Below are 27,369 nucleotides of genomic sequence, written 5' to 3' on the forward strand. Positions count from 1 at the left end.
GTTTTTTCCCCTGAAGTTCCCGCTTTCTTCACCTAACTTCCCTCCAGGGGTTTCCAGCCCAACAGCCGGGATCTGAATGACCAGAATACCCTGCTCTGCGCTATACAAGGTGCTGCCTGAACCCACACAAAGCAGCACACGCTCCCAAAGGCCCACAGAACAAACGGCAAGCCTGGCTCCATTGCTGCTCATCACCAGGACTCTCAGAGTTTCCAGCCTGTACTGGGGGAAGAGGACTTGGCCCCTGTCAGGGATGGCAGCTCCTGGAAAGCCATGGAGGGCCACAGGCTTGCCCGAGCGACTCGGCCAGCCCCGCACCCAGAAAGGTGGGGCAAAGGAGGGCACAGTACCAGAGCTCATCTCCGCAACAGGACACCCTTCCTGAGGTAAAAGTTTAACTACTTCTACAACCACGGAGGTGACGCCGCTACCTGAGGAAAGCTTTTACCTACACCGCAGGCAAACACAACGCTTCTCTTGGCTTTCTTTCCTCCCACCCCCCTTCCCATTACAAAAGTAATTTTCAACTGCGACTCGCCGACATTCACAGGGATAACAGTCGTCGAGAACGGGGCAAGGGACGAGCCCCAGGCACGCCGCCGAGGCCGCAGGCCGGCCGTCGCCTCACCCCCACCCGCCCCTGGGCGGGGGCCGCTCCGCGGGGCGGCCTGCACGGCCGTGCCCGCCGCCGCCCGCGACCCTCCTCGGGAGGCGGCAGCTCTCGGGAAGGCCCCACCGCCGCCCCGGGAAACCGAAACCATCTCGCCCCAGCGCCGGCGCGGAGGGAGCCGCTTCCCCTCGCCACTGCCGCCGACGGCGAGGGGAGGCGGCTCCCTCCGCGCCGCCGCCGCCGCCGCCCACCTCAGCTCAGCACGACGCGGCCTCCCCTCACCCTGCCCTGCCCTGCCCTGCCCTGCCCACCGGCCCCGGCCCCACGCACCGAGCCGCCTCTCGCCCTGCCTGCCCAGCGCCCCGGCCGCTTCCGGCTTCCTGCAGCGGCGCTGGGGAGGCGGAGCGGCAAGAAGCACCGCCTCGGCGGCCGGCAGCTCCTGGCACTTCCTCGCCCGGAGCTGGCCGACGGTGGGCTGAGGTGCGGGGTGGGCGGGAGGCGGCTGGCAGGGACCGGCCACGGCCGCCGCTCGCTCTGTGGTGATGAGGGAGCGGCGGCCCCTGAGGCGAGGGGACGGCGGCACAGGGAAACATCTGGGAAACGTGGAAAAGCGGCGGTGGGATGTTCCTTAAAAAATGGTTGAGTTGGTGTGAGGTTCAAAAGGAACTCGGACCGGCTCTGGTGAGATTTCAGTAGTGATTTTTTTTTGCTGCGTAACCGCCTTGGCGGTGGTTCCGTTTCTTCCCGCCTTGCCTGAGGTAACGCCCCTCCCGCCCCCCCCGGTAAACGGTAAAATTTACAAGTTACACTTATCTGTGTGAGATTCACCTCACTGACTGCTGTTTCAAGCGACATCCAGAAAAAAAATGTTACCCTGCCCTGTGCAGTTTCCCTCGGTTTCACGCTTTTTAAACCTCACGAAGTCTTCGTATTTTTCATAGACTGGCGCTCTCGTTTTTCACTTAAATGTCTAAAAGCAAGGTTCTTTGCTGATTTGCCTTTTTGTTATTTTACTGTCCAGTAATGCTGTCATTCCAATGAGTGGTCTATACAGCTTTTATAAGGAAAAATAGATTGTTGTCCCTTTTGCATAATGTAATTTAAGCATAATTATTGTTGGAAAGTAGTCAAAAGAAATCTCCCCCCCGACCCCCCCATCCTTTTTTTGATCCTATGCATTTCCCATTTGGAATTACCATCTTCCCAAATCTTACAAGCCTATTTTCTTGAGGAACTGACATGAAAGATAGCGACCTTTTGGCTCACAGGCTTTGTTTATTGTTACTGTCTTACCTTTCTTCAGCTTTATCACAAGTCCAAACTTCGGCTGGTTCACTTGTTACAGGCACTAAGCTTGCACTACAATTCTGCTTAGCGGAACCAAACAATTGATTTTGATACATTTTATGCTTAATTTATATTCCTGTTTGTTGGCATCTGAGTTTTCTTTCGTAATGCTTCCGCATTACAGAGGGAATAGTTTCCCACCGCATTTGCATTCTGTCCTTGTGTCTTTCAAAATGTTGCAGTGCTCCTCAGAAGTTACGTGATTTATTTCTGTCCCCCCTCCTCTGTACCCAGCTTTACAAGCCATTTTTTTTTCATTAGGTGGATACCCATGAGTCAGCTTTGTCTTCTTCAGAAATATTTATTAGATCATTCATACGGATTTTAGCAAAAGCCCTCTCATAATGAGGAAAATGCCAGTGAACTTTTCTTTGTATGTTGAGTGTGTACTTGCTTCCCCTTCTGAATAAACTCAAGGTGTTGGCTCGGTATGTTGGTGCTTTTTGGAACCGGCTGTTTTAAATCATAGTCTCATTGATGCTGGATGGAGGCCTCTGGTCCAACATCCTGCTCAAAGCAGGGTCAGCCCTGACTTCAGACCAGGTTCCCCAGGCCTTTGTTTGCTTAAGACCTAGAGCATCTCAGCTCCAATGTCATGCTGCCCCTGAATCTGACCACTTTCACTGCAGTTACCAGCCCATGTGCTTTCCCCAGGTCTTGAATCAATGAAGATGATTCATAAGGTTCGCATGATTCAAATTGTCCATTTTTCTAGGGTATATTTGTAACGTAATCAGTGATCCTTATGCAAGGAGGATCTTCTCTAGCCTTTAAATGTTTCACAGTATGAATCACAGGAAAGCGGTATGTTGAATATAAGAACAGGAAGAACAGACACCAAAAAGGAAAGTGTCATTGCAGATTCACTCTAGAAATTTTACTTGTTTCTTTCCACTTCTTTTCAATGTATCAGTAAAACTTTTGGTATTCCTTACCTCTCTTGTATTTGGATTCTCATTCACGTTACAAATTCAGTAGTCAGTAGCCGTATGCTATTCCATATAATGTATACATATAACAATACAGCTGTACAAACTGCAACTAAAGATGGCATGTTGCATACAGTCTTCTTACAGATACCGCTGTGAAAGCCAGAATTCAGAAAAGAAAAATATGCCGGGGAAAAGAAGTCAAACTGATTTATACTTTTGGAGCTTTGCTCTAGAAGAATATTGAATAATTACCACATCCTGAAGTACTGATGAGGAGAATTAAGTTAGAGCACAGCTTCTGAAACACCTGGAAGAGTGATGAATACCATTTTGTGTATGCATTATCAAATGATGCAATTTCAGCGCTTGCATGGTCAGGAAAAATAGATGAACAGGAAGAAAGCTGTGTTAGAGATGGACGTTTAACAGCTCAACCATGACTTTCACTGAGAGGGAAAGCTGTGGTCAGAAATTTCTTGGATGCTGACATTTATTTCTGGTGTGTTTAGCTGCTGGAGACTGTAATAGAGTTTTTAATAGAGTTCTTATTGTGCACACACAGACTAAAACTCTAAGGAATGATTGTGAGTAGCCACATTTGGTTGAAGGATCTCATGGAAAACATGATAGCCACAAGCATGATGTCACCTTCCAAATTTCCAAGGCCCTATTTCCAAACATGGAAGCACTGAACTTAAAGCTTTTTTCCAACCAGTGCTGAAAGCATTAAAATGGGCAAAATACAGTATCTTCTTCTAATTTTATTCTTGTGACCCTCTGGGCAACCTAGCAACAATGAGATAAGAACAGGGGAGAGTGGAAATCAACCACAGTAGATAGAAAAAAACATGTGATTGAATTATTTGACTTTTAAAAATTTTGAGTGAAAAATTGCATCTTGCCAACCTTACTAAAAGCAGAAGCACTAATTTTACCAGTAAGTCAGGTGAGAACAGTAACTTAGAAATTCCTGAACAAGTTAAACATTGTTTTTCCTCTCTCATTAAAAAATTGTCTAAAGAAAACCAAAGCTTTTAAGACATTTACTTTAATAGTCAAATTGTTTTCTGTATTTGATTTAAATATTTAGGTGGTATCACAGCTGAATCTATTAAGCAGTCATCTTCACTTCAGCTGGAACCGCCTTTTGTAATTCCACATTATTTAAGCCATTTTCTCTTCTGTAGTTTTGCACAGAGGGAAGTAATTCCATGACGTAAGACAGCTCTTCCTAGCTTTGTCTTTTTCCCAGCTTGCCGCCAGAGAATTAATTCCAAAGCTGTTGATAACATGTACAGATTAATGCTCCCAAACAAATCTTAGTCCAAAAACAATTATGCTAAGTATTCCACCAATTAGATTCTTCCTCTTGTCCCATAGTTATGAAGAACTCTAGGAGATTTTGGTGGAATAGGGGCTAGTATTGATAGTCAAAAAACATTATTAGATTTAAAAAAATTTGTTCTGGAGCCTCCTTTCTCCCACTTTTCTGAAATGCTTAGGATATAGTGAAAAACGAATGTATGAAGGAAAAACAGAGAAACAGAACGTGAGTGGGGGAAAAACCTTCATGATAGAGCAACAAATGCAAAACCAATCTGCCAAACAATCTCAACAATCACCAGAGTGTCCTCCTGCTGTGTGCCTGTGTAACATGCATAATTCACATAATCTACAGGTACCCACTTCATAGCAAACCAGAAACATCAAATACAACACCCTAAGACAAACTGCAGCCAAAGAAAACCACCCATGCATCTGCCAGAACGAACGTGAGCAACCAGCCGGGAACAGAAAGACCTGCTGAAGAGTAAGAAAACATTTCTCACAGAACAATTACTCTGTCTCTGACTTCCCACTTCCTGTCACCAGGAACTGTATTGATCTTGGCAGAAATATATTTTCCGGCATATTCCTTTTTTTTTTTTTTTTCTAATGTGCCACCAAGATGTTTCACATGGAGATACTTCCCTTCCTGTTTCTGGCTACACCATCCAACTTTTGTCACTTGTTCTCCTCACCACTACCACTAGGTCTCATTCTTGCAGCTTCAGTGTACTTTATCAGTTAAAACCTATTTGCTGTTTTCCTTCCCTCTCCTTTCTTTGGTTTTCTGTTGGCTTAACTTACTGAAATGGCCCAATTGAAGTTCAATAACTGCATGGCTACAGTGATGCTACAACTAAATGGCCCTGGTGGCCAACTGCTGCTGAAAGGTGCTTACTCCCTCCTCCACCCCTACCTACACGTTACAGCTGCTTTCCTTGAATCTGCAGTAGCACTTGTCTCACTCCATGGTGAGATAGTTCCATCTGGAAAACTGTGTCTCCCCCAAAAGGGTGAGTAGCTTTCTAAATAGCTTTGAATTTATTTTTTAATAGCTTTCAAGTTTTTTAAAAACTTGAAAATAGTTATTCTGCAAGATTAGCTTTTCACCATAAATTGTCTTGTTATGGAATCAGACAGGTGCCAATACTGACAAGAGAGGGGATAAGGGCAGATCACCTCTCTGGATAGCAACTAGCTGCTAAAACATCTTACCTGCATCGATAAGTCAGTCCCTGAGAAAAATTGTCCCTGACCTCAGCTCGCATGGAACTCATTGCCTCTACTTCACACCTGGAAAAAGCCTGAAAAGCTTCTGTGTCTGTAGTAATTACTCCAGCTTGTAAATAAAAGATACTACCTCTCTGCTAAGGGTGCCTTGTATCTTTAATTAAAGAATTACAGCTGTGTTTCCTACTTAAACATATTTCACAGGAGGAAATTCTGTTGTGCACAAGAGGAGTTACCATACTGCTACATAAAACTACAGTGATGTTTTATGACCAGTGCAGGTACACAGCAGCGTAAGTCATATAGGAAAGCTGCAGTTGATTGTGTTTAGTGCAGCCTTTAAATCAAGAAGATCCTCCATTGTCTGAAGGAAAACGTGTGAATGTCAACCTAATCTCTCAGTGGAGTATTCTCATCTGTCTCTATCTTTTTCCACCTCTTCTACCCCACAAGTAGTTGTTTTTGTAATATGTTCAAAGCATCTAAACACTGCCTGGAGAGTCTAGTTCACACTCTGAATACATGTTGCATCACCACGTTCTCTTTGGAGACAGTAAGTAACATACACTTTTCCAGTCCAGATTAAAAAAAACAAAAGCACAAAGCAGGAATCCATCTCTTCAAAGTGAAGGTGTAGAAACTCATGAATTGCTTTTCTAAACCCTTATTCTTGGCAGAGATAGTTACTAGGCACTGCATACCCACCACATAACAGCGACATAACAACAGCAGATCTGCTGTCTGCATCGCTGAAGGAAACTGCAGGAAAAAAAATAACCTGCTAGTAGCCAGAATCAGTGTTTATATGTTTATCTAAAGATACAGAAACCAACCCACAGATCACACCGTGCATAATCCCTGGCAATACACTCTTCTGATTCAACAGGGTCAAAGCAGAGGAAAGTAAACAATCCTCTTTGAATTCTTTGAGCTGAACCAAATTAATTTCTCTGAAGATCCAGACTACCTAATCCTTCATCCTATAGGATACTCTTTCAGTCATGAATGGAAGGTAAAGGTACAAGTACATAATACAGCCAGGTCAATGGCTGCCACGCACAGCCCACGCCCCAGCCCTGCACTCTCTGCTTTACATCCATTCTCACCTGACATCACCCTGGCAGGCGACAAGCTTTTGCGGGGGGGGGAAGTGTTTCCTTCTGCCACTTCAGCTTCCTGGATAGCTCGTTAGAGGTTAGATGAACACCAGATTTGGCACAGAGGAAGCTACAGGGATATGGTGGGGATAAGGAAGGAGAGCAGTCTCTTTTGGCAGTGGCCAGTTTAAAGACTTTTCTCATGAGGGTGTAATTTTATAATAGCTAAATCATACTCTGTTAGACAAATGACACGGTCAATTATACTAACAGAGTAAGTGTAGGCTTTTTCCTACTTTTACACAGTACTAAAAAGCAGCAGTACTACCCTTACTTCAGAAGGCAAAAGTCTAAATCATGTATGAAAATGACACTGTAGTTTAAAACCAAAAAAAAACCATTGCTAAAGACAGCCCTGTGTAACTGTTTGCTTCACAGTCTGCATAGTGAAAGCTCTTCCCTCTAAAGCTGCCGTGGCTGCAGGGGAAGGAGAGAGGACTGCCAGCAAACACCCAGCCATAGCTGCTGTGGCCAGGGGTGCAGCCCCCTTGAGCTGAAGAAAGTATTAAATCCTGTGCACAGGAAGACTCCCAGCTTCCTCCCGCCCCTATGAAGTAGCTATGAATACTGTAACATCATAGAATAATAATAATAATAAAAACAAAAACAACCAAGAAAGAAACAAACCGACCAACTGATACATTTTGGGACAGAGGTAACAACGCTGTACTAGAATTTTTTTATAGATGATTGACCTTACTGAAATATTGCAGTGAATGTAATTCATTCTTTCTGACAGCATCTTCCACATGCAAGACTGCAATACGATTTATTATCCAAGCATCAGAAGAAGTGCCAGGTTCTACTCAAAAAAGCCAGAAGGTTAAAGAATGCTGTAGCTTCTAAACACTCGACCACAATGATTCATAGAGACTTAACATTTCACTGGATAAAATTTTATTTTTTTTTTTTTTATAAAAAAGATAGAACCAGATGCTACTTTTAAATGAAATCATTTATTAAACCAATCTGTTTTTTAGGAGGTATATATATATTTTATCATTAAGACAACTTCAATGAAATGACTATCTACAAGAATGACTTTGATTGTTTTATTTTCATGTCACCATACATGAACAAATGAATTTTATGTCTTATGAAAACATTTTACTCAGTATCAAAAATGTACACATTTTAATAACCATTGCTATGGTCTGAAGGGATTTTTACATTTAATTTCAAAAATAAGTGTCATTTCATTGCTGTACGTGTTACAGCTTAAATCATCCTATACATAATAAAAGTTTGTGTAGGTATACAGATAATTTTTCATGTTGTCACATACCTTCATGTTTGAGACACAAGTGAGGGATTTGCATTTCTCTTTTTTGCGAAAGGCTAAAATATGTACTGATGTAAGCACAAAGCAACAAAAACAGTTTGAATGGCACAAGAGTTAGCGTTTTTATAAATTAACAACCAGAGTTCTGGATTATGGAAACAGGTACATGAGATTCCAGTATTTTCCTTAGGGCTTCGCTCTCTGGAAGAATACCTGTTAAAATTTTATTAAAAAAACACTTTAAGAAAAAGGAAATATAAGACATGGAATAGTTGAGGTGCAAGATAATCAATTTGACAGAGCTCTTTTTCTTGTTTAATAAACAGGTTAACACACTAGGTTCAGGGATGTGACTTGTGCTATTCAATTACACTCACACCCTCAGAACTGAAACATTCTGACACATTCTTTACAATTACACCTTCACTTTATTCTATTTCAACTATTAAACATAACCCACAAGAATTTCAAGCTATTGAGGACATGGCAAGGTGCTTAGAATAAGTGACAATTCTACAGCTGTAGGTTTGTTGTTGTTTGCTCCTTCTTTCCAAATAACTGCTTTTACTACTTGGAGATTCCCTATAACTAAATACTATTAAATAATTCAATATTTCAATTTTATTTCAGGTCACTACCATTACTGAATTGTGTGGCAAAGTTCAAATGGAATTAAAAGCTATTTAAAGAAAAAAGATCTTTACCTTTAAGTAATTTTTAAAGACTTTAGCATCAGGCTGCTGAAGTGCTTGACAGAATTCCTGTAGGAGAGAATTAAGAAATACTAAATAACTAAATGAAGCAACAAGGCAACCTGAGATATGTTAGGTGTGTATAGAATACCTTGCATGTAAAGCCATTGATATTAGTTTGCATTTTCCCTAACGTCCAAACAAAGAAAAGCATGCTATGGATAAAAAAATTGTAATAAGCTATGAGACAGGCCAAGTGCATTCTGGGGTGAAAATATTGTATTTTCAAATATAGGACATCACATTCACTTTTAGCTTAATAGACAGAGACAGGACTATATATGAGGACTGCAATGAAGAAGTTTCTAAACCTTTAATTTTTCCAGTAAGTTTTGGTGGCTTTGAAATGAATACTTCAGGCAAACTTTTATGCTGAAGAAGTATTACGTACACACTAAGTGAGTTTAGAATAGAGCAGAAAATGTTTGTGACTTGAAAAAGTTGTAATCTTAGGTCAGAAAAACATTGGGGCACCAGCAAGAGATACTTATATATATTTAATGCCACTTAAAAATTCTACAGTTTAAGTCTTATAATGAGTATAATTGCCTTCTAATGTAGCAAACTTGATTACTATAGCATCCAAATTAGTTGAAATTAAAATTGTCAGTGTTCACCTAACAATTTCTTCATGGCAATGCTTAGCATATGGCTAGCAACACCTAATGTCGAGACAATGGTCAGGTGTAAAGTTTCACTTTTGAGAACCCTCTTGCACTGCTCCAAAATAAGCACACAAAACTCTCATGTTTAATGTGACAGTAGAACCAGTGCTGTGGCCTAAATTTCTGTACTCATGAATACAGCCTTTATCATCACACTTTCTGTATGTTCAACATTATTCATTTTACTTCCGAGTTATTACTCTAGGTATTCTGATACTTTTTCCTCAGGTTAAAATTTGAATTAAAGTAGGAAGATGGCTTAGACACTCACATGCACTGGACTCTCTTTTGCAAGGTACTCTTGCAGTAACTTTACTCCTTACACCAAATTAATCCTATTCTGATATGCAATATCAGAGTAAGCTTTATTGACGGATGGTAGGAGATTAACTTTGTCAGTATTCATTTTGTTCCCCTTTAACATTTATGATCGTTAAGAGTTGTCAAAATGTTCTTTTAGGAATTCCTACCTGGATTATCTCAGGAGCTACTTGCAAAGAAGGCAAATACTCTTGCTGAAGATACTGAATGCACTCAGGACCCTAAAGAAAAGCAGTACACAATTTGTACAATTATATTTTCATACATACAGGAAGTCCTATACATGTATAGTACAGAAAGGTTTGAAAACAGGTGGTCTACATGACTATTTTACAGAGAAGTTATGCATATCAAATACCAAATGTTCATGTTATTCTCAGGTGTTAACAAATAGAAAGATTTTTCAACCTTGGCATTAAGGATTCTACTGCAATTTGGTATCTTTTGTTACATAGCAGAAGAAGGCACTGAAGATTGCACTGAAATAAGAATTAACAATACAGCCAGTCAGTTTGTGACAAGTCAACTGTAAAAGTCAGTTAAGTAAGAAGGAGGCCCAAATTTCACTATCTGACATATGGAAGAAAAAAAATTAATAAAATTGGCAATTAGTATCTGCCAACTGCTTTACCATACTACTCCCATTGTGAAATTTAGTAGCTAAGTACCCGTGAACATAGTGTTTCTCTTCTTGTAACATTGACTATGTAATTTGTGGCGGACTAAACAGTAATAAAATGGAACTTCGAAGCCTTTGAGAGATGCAGGCAGGTCTGTTCTGGTTAATCCATTAGTTTTTGTTTTCTTTATCTGCATTTATCAGATACCTCTCATCACAAGAGGGATTACTGAACACTGGCAGTATACGGACACGACCCAATACATCTACCAGGAGAAAGCAAATCAACTTTATTAATTCAGGCATAAGTTACCCTAGAACTAGAACACAGTATACAGTTCACAGGAGGGGAAGAGAAGATTGCGAATTATTTTTCTATATTTATATTGGTAATATTAAGAAACAGTATTTGTAATAGGAAATTATTTCCTTTACCAAAGGCTTGATTTCTTACAGATTTATCTTTTCATTGCTTTTGGGGAAAAAGGAACAAACTTGGAAGTTCTCCTCAATTAAAACGCCATCTCTTCTCTGCCGGTTTATAACTTCTTACAATTTTTGTGCAGTTGTGACTTTTACTTGCATTTGGCAGAAAAGGTAGCCAGCTGGTTAAAGGGTATAGCAGGAAACAGTAACGCAAAGACAGAAACTGTTTCACTTTCCATTAAAAATGGAAATATGCAATAGTGTTTTAGTCATCAGACAATGCAAAATTCATTTTTTTTCCATAAATGTTTTTCAATCTAATCTCCTACATGTTGAAAGATACCTTTGTTTTCAGAGAAGTACTCTATAGTACATCTGTAATTGCTCTTTTATGTCAGTTTAAGTATTACATTGAAAAGTGAAAGAATGCCAATTGATCGATTAAACACAGTAACAATCAAGTGAGCAGATTGTTCTCCTTAATGAAGAGTCAATATTTTGCAGTAATTTTTCAAGAGGTAGAACTACTGAATCCTGTATCCCTACACAGCATTGTAGTAATTCTGTTATTTTATATTAGGGTACAGTAGTAATTCACCCTAGTAAGTACCTAATTTTTAGAAATTGATTAAAGCACTAGAAAGAAACATGCAGGAGTTATTACCAGCAAAGTATTATGAAGCTTACCCTTTTGAGATGAATTGTTTTTAACGTCACTGCACATTCTGATAAAGCCTGCAATATAATACATAACATTAGACTGTTTGATTAGTCTATTGCTTCAGTATTTAAAGGCAAAGAACCTAATGAGGCCCAAAACAAGGCCTAGTTTATGCCGTTATTCCCTCATTTTACCCTCTCACAATGATAACAGCCTCAACCTTGCAATTTTTATTCCAGTCTAACCAGAAAAATTTCTGTCACAGCTGAACCCAAAAATGAACTAAAGAAAAGCCACCTGCATGTGTTCACTTTCAGTGAACATTAGTTAATAAGTAATATAGGTCAATGTTAAATACTCAGATCTGCAATTCTCTAGCTTGATTTTGAGTATAGGCAAACTACAGAATACACTACCACAATATTCAATAATTAATCACCTCTATACCTCAATAAAAAACCCGTAAGAGATTTTATTTGTGAGATTATGATCTTTGATACCACATGGCCATTGTAGGTTTCTTAGCTTGAATCTGCTCCAAAAGAATGAAAGGGGAAAAAAAAAAAAGGTCCATAATACACACCAATACTGTCTGGGCATCTGCTAAGTCAAACGTTTGCTTCAAAGGTGCTAAGAAACATGCAGGAACAATGTGCTTGTAGACAAAGTCTGCAAAACCTACTGGTCCATCTTTACCTCCTGAAAAGAAAAATAACATTCCATGTTCTATGGTTGCTCCATGGTTAGTAGCAGGTGCAAAGGTATTATGGAAAGAGTGTCTTACCCCAAAGCTCCACCAACTTAGAAAGAATAATAAAACAAGTCTTCTGTGCAATAGGATCTGGGTAATCCACTGCTCCTTGAATGACAGTGAACAACACACGCTCCACATTCTCTGCACCTTAAACACATTAAAGTGAGCTTGTCATTTCAACTTGCAGCCTAAAATCTTTCTGTACTCTTACACTGTTTTATATAAATACTGACCTGGAAGACATGCTTCAACTTCAAAATAGCTCTTTTTTGCACAAATCTCAAATATTTTTGGGAAGTTTCCCCTACGATGCAAGACAACTCTTATTTAGGTTATAATAGTTTGGGGTTTTTTTTTGTTTGGTTGGTTTTTTAAAGTTTGGAGATTTTAATTGCTCTTTTGGCCTTTAATACACACAAAGGTGAGGGGGTTATTTTGACCTGCTTACAAATACAAGTTTTCTCCTCTCTACCCAAACCTGGTAGAGTTAATTAAAACTCAGCAGTACTGAGGTAGTTCGCTTATCTTCCAATATATGGAAAGATATTTTTATCACACTTTTCTGTGCTGCATCTATGCTTATTATATTATCAAACAGATCCCTTTACAAATTTCTTGGTCCATCACAACTACCAAAGTGCCTCTTTCAAGAGAGCTCTCACTACTACTTAATGCCACACTTCCCTTTCCCACAGGGATTACCATCATTTTAGGATGGAGGAAAGGAAGTCTGAGCTCCACCTATCAGATGACTCACTTTAAAGCTTCCCAAGTCCCTAGCCATTTTGATGGTGATGGAATACAAACTGAGATAATTACTTAAAGAATCAAGCAACTGGACATTCAACTTCAAATTCCTGCTATGAAAAGCACCAATTTGCATTTGGCCACTAAGGGTGAGAAAAACCTGGTAACTAAATATATAAATCATATGATGCCTTCTATCATAGATAAGATGAGGCGATAGTAATAAAGTTACAGAAATACTGATGTGTCCTTCAGAAAATGAACACCACTATGAATACTGGCAGCTGTGAGTGGTCTTGCCCAACAGTTTGACCATTGCTAGATATTGATATATCTATTATTATATATAATATCTATATTGTTAGATGTTAGATATTTGATATACGATCTCTGATTCACCAATCAAATACAATGACGCATGAGGATGTATTATAAACCATTCTTCACCATTCTTCTTCTTATAGACCCAGTGATCACATAAGCTGAGAAGATCAACAGGAAGAATATGCCTGTTATAGCTGGATTTCACAAACACAAATTCTCGTGCAACAGGTAAGCAATAGGCAAGTTGAATATTGTATTTACATTAGTCCATTAACTATTAACATTGTTAATAGTACTTGACAGGAATTAGGCTAATGATTTTAGTAGACAAAACTTAGATGATAGTAACCATAGTACTGTTCTTTGAGAAACTGAACTACTTGCCTTGATTAGCTATGACTTCACTCATTCCACTGCCAGTTACTGTCTGCAGAAAAGCAAAGTAACTCCTCCTTAACATTTGTTTTTCTAAAGCAGCAGACTGGTCATTTTCTTCTGCTGGAAGGAGCAACACCTCAAAAATAGCATGAAGGAGTGGCATAAACATCTGTTGTAGGAAAGGTGAAACCTGTGTCTGTGGAGATTAGAAGAGGGTATCAACTCAGTTACAGAAATTGAACATTTTGAAATTAAAACTTAAGGGCTTGTTACAATTCTCAGCTTTGATTCACCTTTAAAGTTAGTATTTTCACATACCAATTACTTTAACAAAGTCAGCCACATCAGGGTCACCATGAACATTACTGCATCTTGAGTTACACGCCACCTATTGCAAGTCTTTTGCACAAAAAAATCCCTCGTCCTATTTAGTCTCACTCTGAGTAGATACAGAAGCCTTTTCAGGATTTCCTGTCCTTCTGTTCAGACAGACACTATTTCAAATTCCCTGAAATATCAAGGGGAGGCTACCATAAAGTCACTGTAGTTGCAGAAAATGCATCTCTAAGATGTTGAAACTGACAGTGGGCTGCCTTTCGTAGTACTTGTCTTTAAAGACTGCTTAAACAAAAAAGTTTCACTGAGCTGAAATACTACTGGCATTACAGAATAAACTTGTCATTTATGTCCTACTTGCAGTGAGAAATATGAAATGTGTAAGGACACTAAATTAGTTGAACACTTACGAATCGAAAAACTGAGATGCGTGCTACTCAGTGACACCCTAGAGTTCCGTAAAGAGGCAACTCAGATGTTAATTTCTTAATGCTTTAACGAGGTTTTATCTTTAATCTTCTCTTTATTGTACCTGGAAGGTATTTAAGCTGAGACTGTTGAAGGTAGGATCTTTGTTTTAACATATTGTAGTAAGAATGGTACAGTACCATACAAAGCTAAACATCACATCTGAACATGGTATTTGTCCAGTCTTGCTCCTGTGACTGTTTTTTTTTTGTTTTGTTTTGGTTTTTTTTTTTGTTTTGTTTTTTTTGTTTTTTTTTTTAACCTTCACCTTAGACTATTTTTAATTATCTACTGTTATCCTGAATTACTTTTAAGCATAACTTCCAAAAAGGACTAGAGTAATAAGAGCCTTCCTCCCTAATCTCTGAAATACTTGAGTTTTCAAAATTCCTTCTCTCTGCTCAGCAGATGGGATATTCCAGAGGTCCACATGCTAGATTCACACCTTCACTTTAGTAATTTTACTTTTGCATTCTGCTGAAAGACTTATTTAAGCCTATTTAAAGGGCTTCTTAACCTTCTCATACAGCAATGAATTTCCCATCCCATTCACAAGGGCGCAATATTCTTGTGGCAGCTCCAGGGAATGAACCACAAGTAACAGGTTAGTAACTTCACAGATTTCATTGACCTTGCATTTGAACTGTTTGAAACTAGGAAGCTCTCAAAGGCTACACTTCAAGAATCTTTGCTAGATAACCAGTTGATGGTCCTACTCCTACTTAATACGTATCTCATGCCTCCATTTCAAAACCTCTGTATTTCTCAATGTATTTTGAATAACAATGCATTAAGCCTCAGCATATGTTTTTATGCAACACCACTGCATCAAGATCTTGTAAATCAACATTCTTCCCTAGACACGCATCTGGTATTTCTGTATCTCTGTATCTCCTGGAAATCTCATTATAAAAAATGAGAAAATTCACTTTGGAGCTTGCATAGTTTATAATATTAGCTTTACACTTCGATAGGGGGCATGAAGTTAATTGTGTCAATACAAAAACAATTTTGTGCTACAAGTAGTATTTTAAAATAATAAATATGAATTATTAATTTTAAAGCAACAAAATTCTGAGAGTAATCAAAGAAAAACACTCATTTAACCACTGAGAGTCCAGCAATATACGACTGTGGTTGAAGACTCTGTTTTCCAGTAGCAGCTTTAGAAATATATTTATTTATTAATTGTGAGATAAAGGTTCTGACACAGCTATTTTTTGGGAACCAGAAAAGAGGAGATATCACCAACACTTTGATCCTGAAAAGCTTATGCAATATCCTACCTTAAACTTAGCTGTTATTTGGTTTATAAGAGGAATGAATTCTTGAAGGTCTTTTGCTTCACAATCTTTAAGCATGTGTTCAGAGGCCGAAGGAATGAACGGAAGGACTTCCTCCTCTAGGCAAATAATCATGCGGTGAAGGAAAGTGCGGACACCACTTCGCAGAACTTCCTTTTGTAATGGACAACTGAGAGCTGGCAAAAATGTTTGTAAGCAGTCCAGATAAACCTCTGAGCAGCCACATTGTTTTACAGTTTGCTTATTGCTGAAAGCCTTGCTGGTTCGGCTGTAAAAGCAATACATCGTTTTACATAAGCTCACGTTCCAATACAATGAAGAAGCAATAACACTGAGAACAACATATAGTTTAAAACCCATGCACTAAACTAGAATTTAATGAAATGGGAGCCAAACACTGGCAGTAATGAACAGAATTATTTGATATGAAGTAGCTACACTTTGTCGGTTTTTGGAAAATTAAATTCTAACAGTTTACAAACCATTTATGATTAGAATAGCTCCACACAATTCTCTGAGAAAGGGAATAGATGCTGGTTCATTATAAAACTTGCTCAATATTCTCTGCATCTACATCCATAGCAGCCTTTTCTAAGGGGACTTAACTTATTCTTCTGGGCTACTGTAAGAAATTCTACAACCAGTGATGATTTTCTAGGTCAATAAAGCACAGGTAGAAACTCAGCCCCTCCTCCCAATAAATCCTTTATATTTCCCCTTTTACTCAAACCAGAAACACACAGGGTCACTGTGCTGTACCTACCTAGCAAACCCAACTGCATGATTGAGGCAGTCAGCCAGTGCCATCTGTCTGTCCTCATCTTGTGCCATCATCAGTTTTTCTAACAATACTTTGAACTTCTCCATCAGCGGAGTCAACAAATTCCTCATTAGAGCCTGTTTTCTTTCTGCAGAGTATTCACTGTTAACTATTAATACTCCAGCTGTTTCATAAATGAAAAGTTGATCATCACTGCTTAAGAGAGCCTGGTAACCATTTTCCTAAAATGGAAGATAACAGGCATAATTTACTAAGTGTCCTTTATCAAAGTTGTCTTCTCAAAGTTTAAAGATACTACGCTTTCTTTAATCATGCCTAAGTAATCTCAATAGTACATTTACAATAGTTTTATTTTTTTCCTACTTATGTAGAAGTGTTAAGTAAACATAGTCGAAGGAACAACTATTTTTATACAATTTAGACAGATAGCCTTCTATATATATGCCCATCTCTAGCCAATGGTCCCAGAAATCCATATAAACAAGATTATTAAAGTTAGGTACAAATGGAAGCATGCAAGTGATCTCACACCAGAAAAGCAAGACAAATTTTTTGTGTTTAAATGTTTGTGTACTAAACTTACACTTCAGCAAGTACTCAGGCACACGGATGAGTAAGTGCAAGCCTTATTTATTACAAAAACCTGCTGCAAATACTCACAGGAGGAGAAAGTTCCAGCAGGTCTTGTATTCTATTCAGAACATCTTCAATAAAGGGATTCATTTGCTTACTGAAGGCAAACATAAGTACATAACACTATTTAGTGTGCAGTTTTACAGATTTCCTGGTATTTTATTTAGGCTGTAAAGCTAGACACTGAACTACCTTCTCAATATAGAACTCCCCTTTAAGTATCAAAGCGCTGTTTGGAGAAAAACCTGGCTTATGGATATGGTGCTTGTTGTAGGCTAAATAGATACATGGCATATTGGGAAATAAACATATTTCTTTCCCTCATTTTTTTTTTTTTTGAAGCATGCATAAATAGCCTCACTCATCTGAGTGAAATATTTTCATTAATACTTGAAAAACGGATCCTTCTGAAATCTGAACGAACTTGGAGCTTCTCCTGCCTCTACATTAAATACATGCCTGTGAAGTAAGACCAACAGCACAGGACTGTCTGAAGGGCTCTAACACACCAAGTAAACTTCATCAGTATAAATTCTGTAAATATTCAGAATTTGGTCAGGCACAGGGAAGAGTTACTCTTGGGAGTCTCCAGATCCACTCACTCTCAGCTCTGCTGACTGAGGAAAAGCAGTGCAGACATTTATATTGTTGATCAGTTTTAACAGCTAGTCAAAATAAGCTAAGGACATGTATTCGAGTTCTTCGTCCAGTGACAAATTTTTCCACTGCTACCTTAGTATTGCACGATAGGACAATCTTACTAAAAGCACTATATTGATATATTACTTCATTGCAGTCCATTTGAAGCCCAGCCTGTTTCAGTGACAACTGTGACATACAGAAGGGCTATGTATGGTAAATTCAGTGCAACTGGGATACATTTGTAACAGCTTTACTCACTTAAGAGACTTGACAAATCTGGAGAAGAGGTAAGCTGTTCGACTTCGTACTTTGGGACTTGTATGGCGAAGACCACGGTGATCTAAAAATGCCATCTGCAATCAAGAAAATATCTCAGCCTTAGAATCCCTGAACAAGGAGGGAAAGAAGAGCTAATCATCCAATGATTTATGAAACCCGGTTTCTTTAGTGACCTTCAGAAAATAAGGAAATTTCTTAAGCCTAGAGAACTTATCTAGTCTTATCTAGTTGAAAATGCAATTGAGATGAAACTTACTAGAACAGTTGGAATGTGCTGAGGTTCAACAGCAAAGAATTTTTCATATCTGACCACTGTTTCAAAGAACTCCAGGGTCACTGATGTATGTTGATAGGCACTAACACCAGAAGTCACCAGCTACAAATAAAAGCATTAGCAAGTCAGTACTTTATCCATTTATAACATCAAACTACAATGTAGGTGACATGCTCGTATTTGAGATGAGCCGTTTGAACTGACGTGTTCCAGTCTTTATTAGCATTTTTAAATAGCTCCCACAACACACATGCTTACTGTTCTCATCATGTCTTGCAAAGCCGTAGCTTTTGTAACATCACCAGAGAAGTGAGCACCATGAGATACAGGAAGAGCCTCAGCCAACATATACAGCAGCCTTATGGCTACTTCTACTTCCATAAATCGCGTAGTCTGCCAATTCCTAGAGAAAGAACATGAAGATCATGTCAGTCCGTAGTAGCTTATGTAACAAACATAGTTCTACCGTGTTAGTATTTTCTTTTGAGCCTTCTTCAGATGCACAGCATAGAAAGAGCAGTATTTCTGGATGCTTCTGGAAGACTTTATCCACAAATGCAGCACCCCTCCATCAGAGGGCTACCAATATGCTTTTACCAGTTTCAACCTGAAAGCTACAGACTTCTTGAACAGGCTTCTTGAAGTGCTTACTTAGGTATAAACCCACATACTATGCCATGTGGGGACAAGCCATCAACTTCACTAAACAGCAAGGTACAAGGAAGCCACCGACAATACTAGATTCCTATTTGTATACACACAACTGTCCTCCTAGTCAGGCAACTAGTAATAGTGTTTCTTTATTTACATGCATAGTTTCCAGGATTGGTTCTGCTCTTCTTGTAAAAAATACTTCACTTTAGTTTCTTTTCCCTATTGAACCTTCATTTTCTGATAGAAGTAATGCATAAAATTATTTGCCACATCTCATAAGCATTTCCTTGAGGTGTAAAGTGAACACCTGCCCAAATGCCTGTTGCTGTGTAGGTAAATGACAAAGAGACACCTCCAGGGAAAAAAAATAAAATCAGCTGCCATTTAAGGTTACAAAAAGAAAGCTTTTCCTTTTTAAGCAGCTGAGTAAGAGATTATACAAATTCATGTTTATCATGAAGTTGTAACAAGCTCATTCTATCAATTGGCTTCACCTTGCTACATCACACTTATGTTCATTACAAACTCTGATAGTTACAAAAGGCAAAAAAAGCTAAAGGCATCATGAAAACAAGTTAAAAAACCTCCAACTTACTGCAGTGTAGTGTTAAAAACTCTGCGGACAGACGCTAACAGTAACTCGGGTGAGACCTGAGCAAGTCTGTCCAGCAACAGTTTCAACTGTTTTCTGTACTCCACAAACATTGCTTCATCTTCACCCTACAAAACAGTCACATGTCAGTGAAGACCCTCTTTTCATCTTTAAATTAATCTACAGTCGTTTTAGACAGTTACACCTAAAATGAAAACATGTACATACAAGAACAGTATAACACACTCAGAGAATTCAATAACGCAACATAACTGCAGGCTCCTATTTTGGCTGGTTGCAATGCGTTGAGATCCACTGCATTCAGTCCAGAAACATTAAAAAAAGGCTTTCCAAACTGAAAACTAGCCAGAAGTACAAGAAAAAGTGCTCTTGGCAAAGCCTTATTGACCCAATTCTTGAAAATTGACTCACTCCTCAAAGATGTTCTTTCTCAGCATCTAGCTTAGTTTTAAAGTTAAACTAACAGAAACATTTATGACAGACTGCATACAGTTAACTTTTTTAAGACTATAGCTCTCCAAACAGCCTGAAGCGAAAGTAAGTCTAACATATTCGATCATTATTGCTGGCTGACAGAGATGTAAACATGGGAGGAAAGTGAAATCAAAGACCCTCTGCCTCCTTTAGCTTATTTTTGCAGATGTTTGACCATCTAAAGTAGGTCAAGCAGCATCTCTTCAAGAGTTTCATTACACCATATCTCTCAAATCTTTTTGCAAGACAGAAGTGATGTGCAGAAACACGCAAACTCTCACTGAACAAGCCTGCTCAACAGCTATGTTTATCTAACAGCACAGCTGTACTTGCCTAGGAATAGTTTTGCACAAACGCAGCCAGAATATTCTGTTAACTGAACTGACTTGGATATCCCTTTACTATGTTGTTTTGCCCTATGCAGATACGCCCAGAGGTTAAAACAGCTTTCCACAAAGGAAAAAAACTTCTGCTTACAGACCTTTGCTTCCTACCTTCAAATCCTGTCTATGAAAAATAGAGATTTTTAAAAGTGTAAGCAAATTTTACTACACATAATTTAAGTTGCATTTGCCTGTTTATTCATATAACACAATACCTCATTTTCAAAATTATATTCTTCATCATATGTCAACTTCTTCATAACAGCCAACATGATTGCCTAAGATAAAAAACAGAACTGTAAGCATAGAAGCAGACAACTAGTAAGAAGGAACAGTTAAAATCTTATGGTAAAAGGAACATTAAAGCAAGTGTTAAATATTTTCAATATTTTAAATCCCATTTCAATTATTATTTTCAGAGGTTTAGCAGAAGTAACAGTCCAAATTAAAAAAGATGGATTATATCCAAACAATACACAGATGCCATACACAGAACAGATGATATAGAGCTCTCAGTCTTTCACAGTTTTATCTAGCTTTGTTCCCTGCTTGTAATCTGTGCTCATTCGTTCACATTGAAAACAACAATTAAGATGACTAAACTAGGCAGAGGAAGCTAAACAGGTTGTCCAAGATCCTATTTTAAAGGGGCAGGTCATCTTAGCCATAACATTAACTTCTCTAATTGCTCAACATCCTTGAAGGGTTTTTTTTGGGGACAGGTTAACAAGCTGAATTGGTTCAGCCAAGAATCTAAGAGTCAGAGCCAGAAGCAGCAAACAGCAGTAAGAAAAGCAAAACCTTCCCTTTTCAGCAGCAGCAGCAAACTGTTACATCGGTTAAAGCACTAATGTGCAATTTCACCTCAGTAAGGACTGTTGTTAAGTCCTAAAACAGGACTAAAGACTTGATCTCGTCTCTACTGAAGTCTCAAACTCTAAATGTATCACTTTGATCTTACTAAGCATTTACTAGTTTGGGTTTTTAAAACTCTGATTTAATGTTTAAAGTACATGGAGTACTCAAATCCATTCATGCTTTCTAGGATGGATAGTAATTGGACAGACATACAGTTCGCTAAAACAAGTGTTTAAAAATCTACTATATTTTAATTTTCACTTTATTTTAGCAGTTTGTTCTGGGGAACCTACAAAAACATGTATTAAATCTAAATATTCCAGAAAGCTATTCTGAATAAATAAAACTGAATCAGAGGCAGACCATTTTTATGTCTATGACAACAATAGAGCGTTAGAAGTCCAAGAGAGTATCAAGTAGTAACAAGTAATGAGGCAGGACATATCCATGTACTTATTACAAGAAACAGGTTCACTGAATGTTGGAGATCAGCATTACACAGCACCTAATCCCTATACATACTACAACGTAAAAAAAAAACCCAAAAACCAAACTTGTGCTTTTTTTTTTCCCCCACCATGTTGATTAAATACAGTACCCAACAGCTTTTATTATAACTATAGCAAATGAAAGTGCTGACTGTATCAGCAAGAACTTGATTAGCATTTTGCGATTCTCTTCCAGTACTGGAGGTTCTGAATGCGAACATCCATAAAATACAGACAAATAATAAACAAGGGAACAAGGTAAATTAAAAAAAAACAAACAACAAAAAACAACAAAACACTTGACAAATGAATCACAATGACATTTTTTATTTTAAGTGAAAAACCTGAAGTTCTTTAACACCAAAATGGACCAATGAATTAAACTTAGGTTACTGAGGTGAAATTCTTGGTGATCTTGCAGAAATAGACACTTGTGATACTTTAAGGAAGAACATGGTCAAATAGCAAGAATGTGATCGGGCTTTCTAATTGACACCAATTGTCAGAATCATCTGTGAGAAGCCTCTGCTTCTAAGAAGTGATATTGAAATAACTGCAAAACATTAGTGTGATATGCTTGTAGCCAGAAATGCTTAGAAACGTCTGTCATTTTAAGAATTGTGATTCTGCTGATGAGAAAAAACTTTGGGACTTCAAAGCCACAATAAACAAGATCCCCTTTTTTCCTGTTCAAATGATGACCGAGTTGAAAGGGAGAACTACTTATGTGCAAAACTTTAAAGGAAAGCTTTAAATTGTGTGCTTAGCAGCATAAGACAGGCAACAAGAAGATTCAGACTACTTCCAAATACTTCCTTATCATGAGTTGGATGAAAGAAGAAGGATTGGTATGACTGCTTCCCCATTTAACACAAATCCTCAAGAAGTGCTCAGTAAAATTAAGAAATAATTATAACACAAAGTTCTTCAGTATGAAAGCAAGTTTACCAAAGCAACAGATTTCAGGACAGTCACAAATGTTAAATGTCCTAAGTGCACTGCAGTAGTAATTTGGTTTGATACAGTTCTAAGAACAAAAGAGACATAGTAACAAAAATTAAAAGATTCAGTGATGTTATCAAACTTTTTTTATTGTATTACCTCATCCAATTTACACAGGCATTAGGCAAAACTAGACTAAGATAATCTAGATCACAGTTATACAAATTCAACTTTTCGTGTTAGAACAGGTACAGAATTCAGTTTTCTCTGTAACGGAAAAGGATTCACAGCTGTCAGCTGTATGAACTTACAAAATACCCGCACCAATCTAACCAGTTCAACATCTAAGTTAGTACATCCACATTGGTGCAGAAGGGTGATAGGGAAAAGAAATTACAAAAGGACTGTGCTGAAAAAAGTTTACTACCTCCAAAACTGGACATAAACCTTATATATAAAATATTACGTTTAATAAATAAACTTAAGTATATGTATAAACTTCAGCATATAAACCTAATCTTAAACTGAAGCTTAATGTATAGTTTAATGTAATGCTTAACATATAACTGCTCATTATAAGTACAACTGCTATATTTGAATTGCAGCTTCAGGAAAAAACCTCTTCTTCTATCTTGATTTAAGAACATTCTACCAACTGTACAGACAGTATAGGAGTTTACCAACATATGCTTAAAGGTTGCTTGGGAAGACCAGCTCTAAAATAGCTTTCATTTTCATACACAATTCAATATAGGTTTACTATTTAAAGAAACATCTGTAGTTACTTAGCAGAAGATGGAACATACTGTCCTTACTTTTAAGCCTGCCATTTTAATTATTGTCACATGTACATTTTAAGGTATATAAATAAAACATGACTTGTTTCAGCAAAATGAAAAATTCAGACCGAATAGGTCCTTGAAAAAAAAAAAAAAAAACAAACTCTGGTAAAAAGAAAATACTTACCTCTACATTAGCTTTTTGTTGGTCTGAAAGCGCAGAAAGCTGTAAAATAAATTCCAAGTGTTATTTTTTGTATAGTAACTCCTTTATTACTCTCCTACAGGAAAAGACAGGTTTGCTTTTTTAACAGCCATATGAGCTGCAAACCTTCTTTTCACTTAATGCAAGATCTAACCCAATTCCTTCAAATTTCTAAACAACACTATAGAAATAGCATGACCACAGCCATTAAAGATACTGAATGCTCATTAGCCAAATAACATACTTTGCAAGTCAGCTTGCACATAGTATAAGATTCATATACTTCCACACAAATCAAACTAAATCATACGTCAAAAAGTGATGTTAAATTGAAGCCAAACATATTTACTTGTTTCAAGATGTGAAGGTAGTCATAACAAAAGCCAATGATATTAGATGAGATGTCGTCATCTTCATGAATTAGCAGTTGCAACATTAGGGACACCTTTGCTTCAATAGCTTGCAGAGTGTCTTGAGCACTCTTCATATCACCATTTTTTATCAGTTTAGTCCAACTAGCTATCAATGCTTGCCCCATCCCATTGACCAGCTTAGAAAATCTGGCCAGAAAATCCACGTCATCTTCCTGCAAGACAAAACATCCAATTAAAAACACTAGCAGAGCTCAGGTTTAAACGGCACGAGCTTACAGACTGTACTATCCATGTCTGTTATGTAGAAGAAGTAAAGCCAGTATTTGTCTCCTAGATGGAAAGTACAATTGTCTGGTTCATTTTGCCTGGGGAATGGAGAGAGAAAAATTAAAGCAATGCCACATTTGGCTGTCCTCCATTATACAACAGTAGCTTGCTTCATCTCTTCAGATTAGTTTGTTTCTCTTTTTACTTTACAGCAAGAAGCAGGTTCAAAATAAAAGCAGAAGCGCATACCTACCATAAATTTTAGGCTGTATAAGAGGAAAATCTTTTTATGGGAAAACTTCAAAGAATTAACAGCTGTGGCTCACTTCAGAAATACTGATAACGAGTAACTTTCAGTACTGCCTGTAAGAGTGAGTTAATATTAAGTATTCATGGCTTGCTTTTGCAGAAATACATTGATCAGAATTGAGAAATACCCCTAGACTAGTCACCCCAAACAGATGCTTTGCTCCCTGCCGTAACTGTACAAAACCGGAAGAACAAGTCCTGCCTCAGGGAGGCTGAGGTAAGATTTTTAGAGAAACACATGAATTGATGAATGCACATTTTCTGCATTCTAGCAGGAATACAGATTTGACAAAGGCTTCAAAATTAAGAGATAAATGCTTCGCAATCCAAGGACTACAGCTTCATAAGGGCTGGTTCCCCTTTCTCCATGGCAGGTAGCAAACAGCTGTTCCTTAAACACTGCAACTGCCAGGGAATGTGTGTTTGGTTAGTAGGTATATTTTTCCAGCTTATAGATAAGAATTTCAAGGCTCCTGTCTGATGGTGGAGACATGCAGAACAACATATGTGCCCTTAAGAAAGCTCTTCCCCCTACCTAATTATGCACAGCTGATTTAATGTCTCACTCTAAAAAAACCCCTCTACCTTGGCTGCAATACCTATTACTGAATCACCCAGAAGAGAAGATTAAAGGCAAAGAAACACAGAAGCAGCATTAACAGTAAGCAAAACATGCTCTAGGGGAGGAACAGAGGAATTACATAATGCCTTGCTTCCGAAACGAAAAAACTCACGCTGAGGACAAACGAAATGCAGTGTGTTTTAAATTAATAAGCAATATTAATAACCACCTGTTAATTTAAGTATGAGAAAAGTTTAAGAACCATTTAGCTTTGATGCAGAAGCACAACTAATTCTCCTTAATCTGCGGACTTAGTTTTATAGGGTTCTGTTCATTTGCTTATTTAAGAACTGTCGGAAACCTATGTCTCATTCCTATTGTAAAAAGCAATATACAAACCTGATCAATACTGAAGAGACCCGCAGACTGCAATACTTGACATAAAGATTCAACCAATTTTGTTTTATCAATTGGGTCCATTCCCTTATTTACAATTTCAAACAAACAATCACAGGCTTCTTCCCGGAGAACTTCCACAGACATGTGACCTAGCAGCATGTTTATAAACCTTCAAAAAGAAAAAAAGGTTATTTTTTATATGTACACAGTAGCATCTTACAGAAGCTTTGTATTATTTGTGTACATATTTACAATGGTTTATTTTTATAAAACAGTTTTGAAGTCTGTTGTACTGACTAAACTCAACATTGTATACACTATAAGGAAAATCCAGCAAGCTGTAGTGTCTACTTTGATCATTATATCAGCTGGGCTTGCAAAGTCCATCACTTTATTAAAAACTCCAAACCTCCGAAGATTTGTATATAATTAAAAGTCCCTTTTCAGAGAGGAGTTTTAATTCTGTTTCATAGAAATACAGTCAGCACACTATCAAGGTTATTTTTGCAAAGATATTCCATCAAAACTCCCTTACCTTTCATTGGCTATCAGGCTCAAATCTATCCAGGATACATAAGCTCCAACTACTTCAAGGCACTGGCATGTCAACTCTGAGTTATTATATTGATAGTTTTGCAAGATTTGGTACCATGATTCCACCAAACTTGGAATGCACTGTTCCCTCATAGTATCTTTTAATAAGGTGTTCCTACGAGCCTCCTATCAATACAGAAAAAGGATAAATCAGTCAAATTAGTAGCATTTTTGTATCCACTACCAGACACGACTTCTCCTAACAAGATAAATAACTCATATCAGAAACCCCAAAAGAGGACATTTTTATTTCTTGCAAGAAATAAAACCAAAATACCCTAGTTTTCAGTCTTTTTTTCCTACCACAATGTCCAAATGCTAAAGGAAGGCAGACAAAGGGGAAAGAAGTCCTCTAGATCATTAAAAGGATTTTTGATATTAAGACTCCTTAAAACAGGCGCTAGAAGAAATTAATATTTTTAAAATGAGTCAGTCTAACATTAAATTGGCTAACTCAGCCCATTAGTTTTTGTTTGCTAGTTCTCCAAGCAAAAAACACATTAACTGAAAAGTATGAAATCATAAAAAGCATTAAACAACATATGGCTTTTGGATCTAAACCACCTAATGTCTCTAAGGTAAAGTTGCCATATGAAAAAAAACAACTTCTCTACAAGTCTTCTGCTCTAATTAGAGAGAACATTTTTGAAATGTAAAACAAACGCTAATGCAAAATAATAACTTGCCTCTGATGTATGAACAACATCGCGGTCTACCAGCTCAGCATCAACAGCCATCAGGATTCTGAGGTACATATCCACGCCCCGTGGATTAAGGTCAACTACTGATAGAATATCAAAAAAAAACTTGGGCCATTTTGTGAGATATTCGGTAACAAAAAGCAATGCAAAGACTTGCGCTGCTTTGTTGCGAATAAAAGTCTTCTCAGGCTGGGGATTCAGCATCTGTTAGAAACGAGATATTTTCTTATTTGTATATTCTTACTAAATTAGAGAAGAATCATATATGCTTGTTGATCTCTCTATAGCGATTAACGTACTACCTCCCTTCCTGAATGAGATCAATAAAAGCCTTACCTTTCCAAGGATTTAAAAAAAAAAAATAGCTAAATTGTATTAAACAGGGAAAACATTCTCTCTGGTCAATAGTCCTAAGCCTTTCATTCTGTACTAAGACATTAAGTGTACTATTCACAGACTAAAAGCTATTTGTTGGTTTGGTGAAAGGAGTAAAGAAGAACTTCCAGAAAACAAGCTACA

The 27,369-nt window shown here is 37.9% G+C and overlaps 2 protein-coding genes across 12 annotated transcripts in view; both read right to left on the reverse strand.

Moving 5' to 3' along the window:
• The window catches only part of TBK1 (TANK binding kinase 1), a 30,735-nt gene extending 29,679 nt beyond the window's left edge, over positions 1 to 1,056 (reverse strand). For both annotated transcript variants that reach the window (XR_010069504.1, XM_063323037.1), the window contains exon 1: positions 941 to 1,056. The gene's annotated coding sequence lies outside the window, so the exon portion shown is untranslated. The remainder of the gene's footprint in view (positions 1 to 940) is intronic.
• A 6,584-nt stretch (positions 1,057 to 7,640) lies between these two features.
• Positions 7,641 to 27,369, reverse strand: part of XPOT (exportin for tRNA) — a 30,377-nt gene continuing 10,648 nt past the window's right edge. For all 10 annotated transcript variants that reach the window (XM_063323048.1, XM_063323041.1, XM_063323047.1 and 7 more), the window contains 20 exons: positions 26,836 to 27,054; positions 26,091 to 26,275; positions 25,556 to 25,724; positions 23,994 to 24,230; positions 23,627 to 23,665; positions 20,588 to 20,650; positions 19,498 to 19,622; positions 18,507 to 18,651; positions 18,231 to 18,350; positions 17,954 to 18,048; positions 17,081 to 17,150; positions 16,403 to 16,641; positions 15,622 to 15,907; positions 13,538 to 13,727; positions 12,113 to 12,229; positions 11,912 to 12,027; positions 11,355 to 11,402; positions 9,772 to 9,843; positions 8,589 to 8,645; positions 7,641 to 8,097 (listed from right to left, as the gene is read on the reverse strand). In XM_063323048.1, the coding sequence (XP_063179118.1) occupies positions 8,071 to 8,097; positions 8,589 to 8,645; positions 9,772 to 9,843; positions 11,355 to 11,402; positions 11,912 to 12,027; positions 12,113 to 12,229; positions 13,538 to 13,727; positions 15,622 to 15,907; positions 16,403 to 16,641; positions 17,081 to 17,150; positions 17,954 to 18,048; positions 18,231 to 18,350; positions 18,507 to 18,651; positions 19,498 to 19,622; positions 20,588 to 20,650; positions 23,627 to 23,665; positions 23,994 to 24,230; positions 25,556 to 25,724; positions 26,091 to 26,275; positions 26,836 to 27,054 (2,619 nt within the window). In that variant the 3' untranslated portion in view covers positions 7,641 to 8,070. The remainder of the gene's footprint in view (positions 8,098 to 8,588; positions 8,646 to 9,771; positions 9,844 to 11,354; positions 11,403 to 11,911; positions 12,028 to 12,112; positions 12,230 to 13,537; positions 13,728 to 15,621; positions 15,908 to 16,402; positions 16,642 to 17,080; positions 17,151 to 17,953; positions 18,049 to 18,230; positions 18,351 to 18,506; positions 18,652 to 19,497; positions 19,623 to 20,587; positions 20,651 to 23,626; positions 23,666 to 23,993; positions 24,231 to 25,555; positions 25,725 to 26,090; positions 26,276 to 26,835; positions 27,055 to 27,369) is intronic.

The sequence above is a fragment of the Chroicocephalus ridibundus genome, chromosome 1 (assembly GCF_963924245.1).
Source record: "Chroicocephalus ridibundus chromosome 1, bChrRid1.1, whole genome shotgun sequence".
Taxonomy (NCBI): domain Eukaryota; kingdom Metazoa; phylum Chordata; class Aves; order Charadriiformes; family Laridae; genus Chroicocephalus; species Chroicocephalus ridibundus.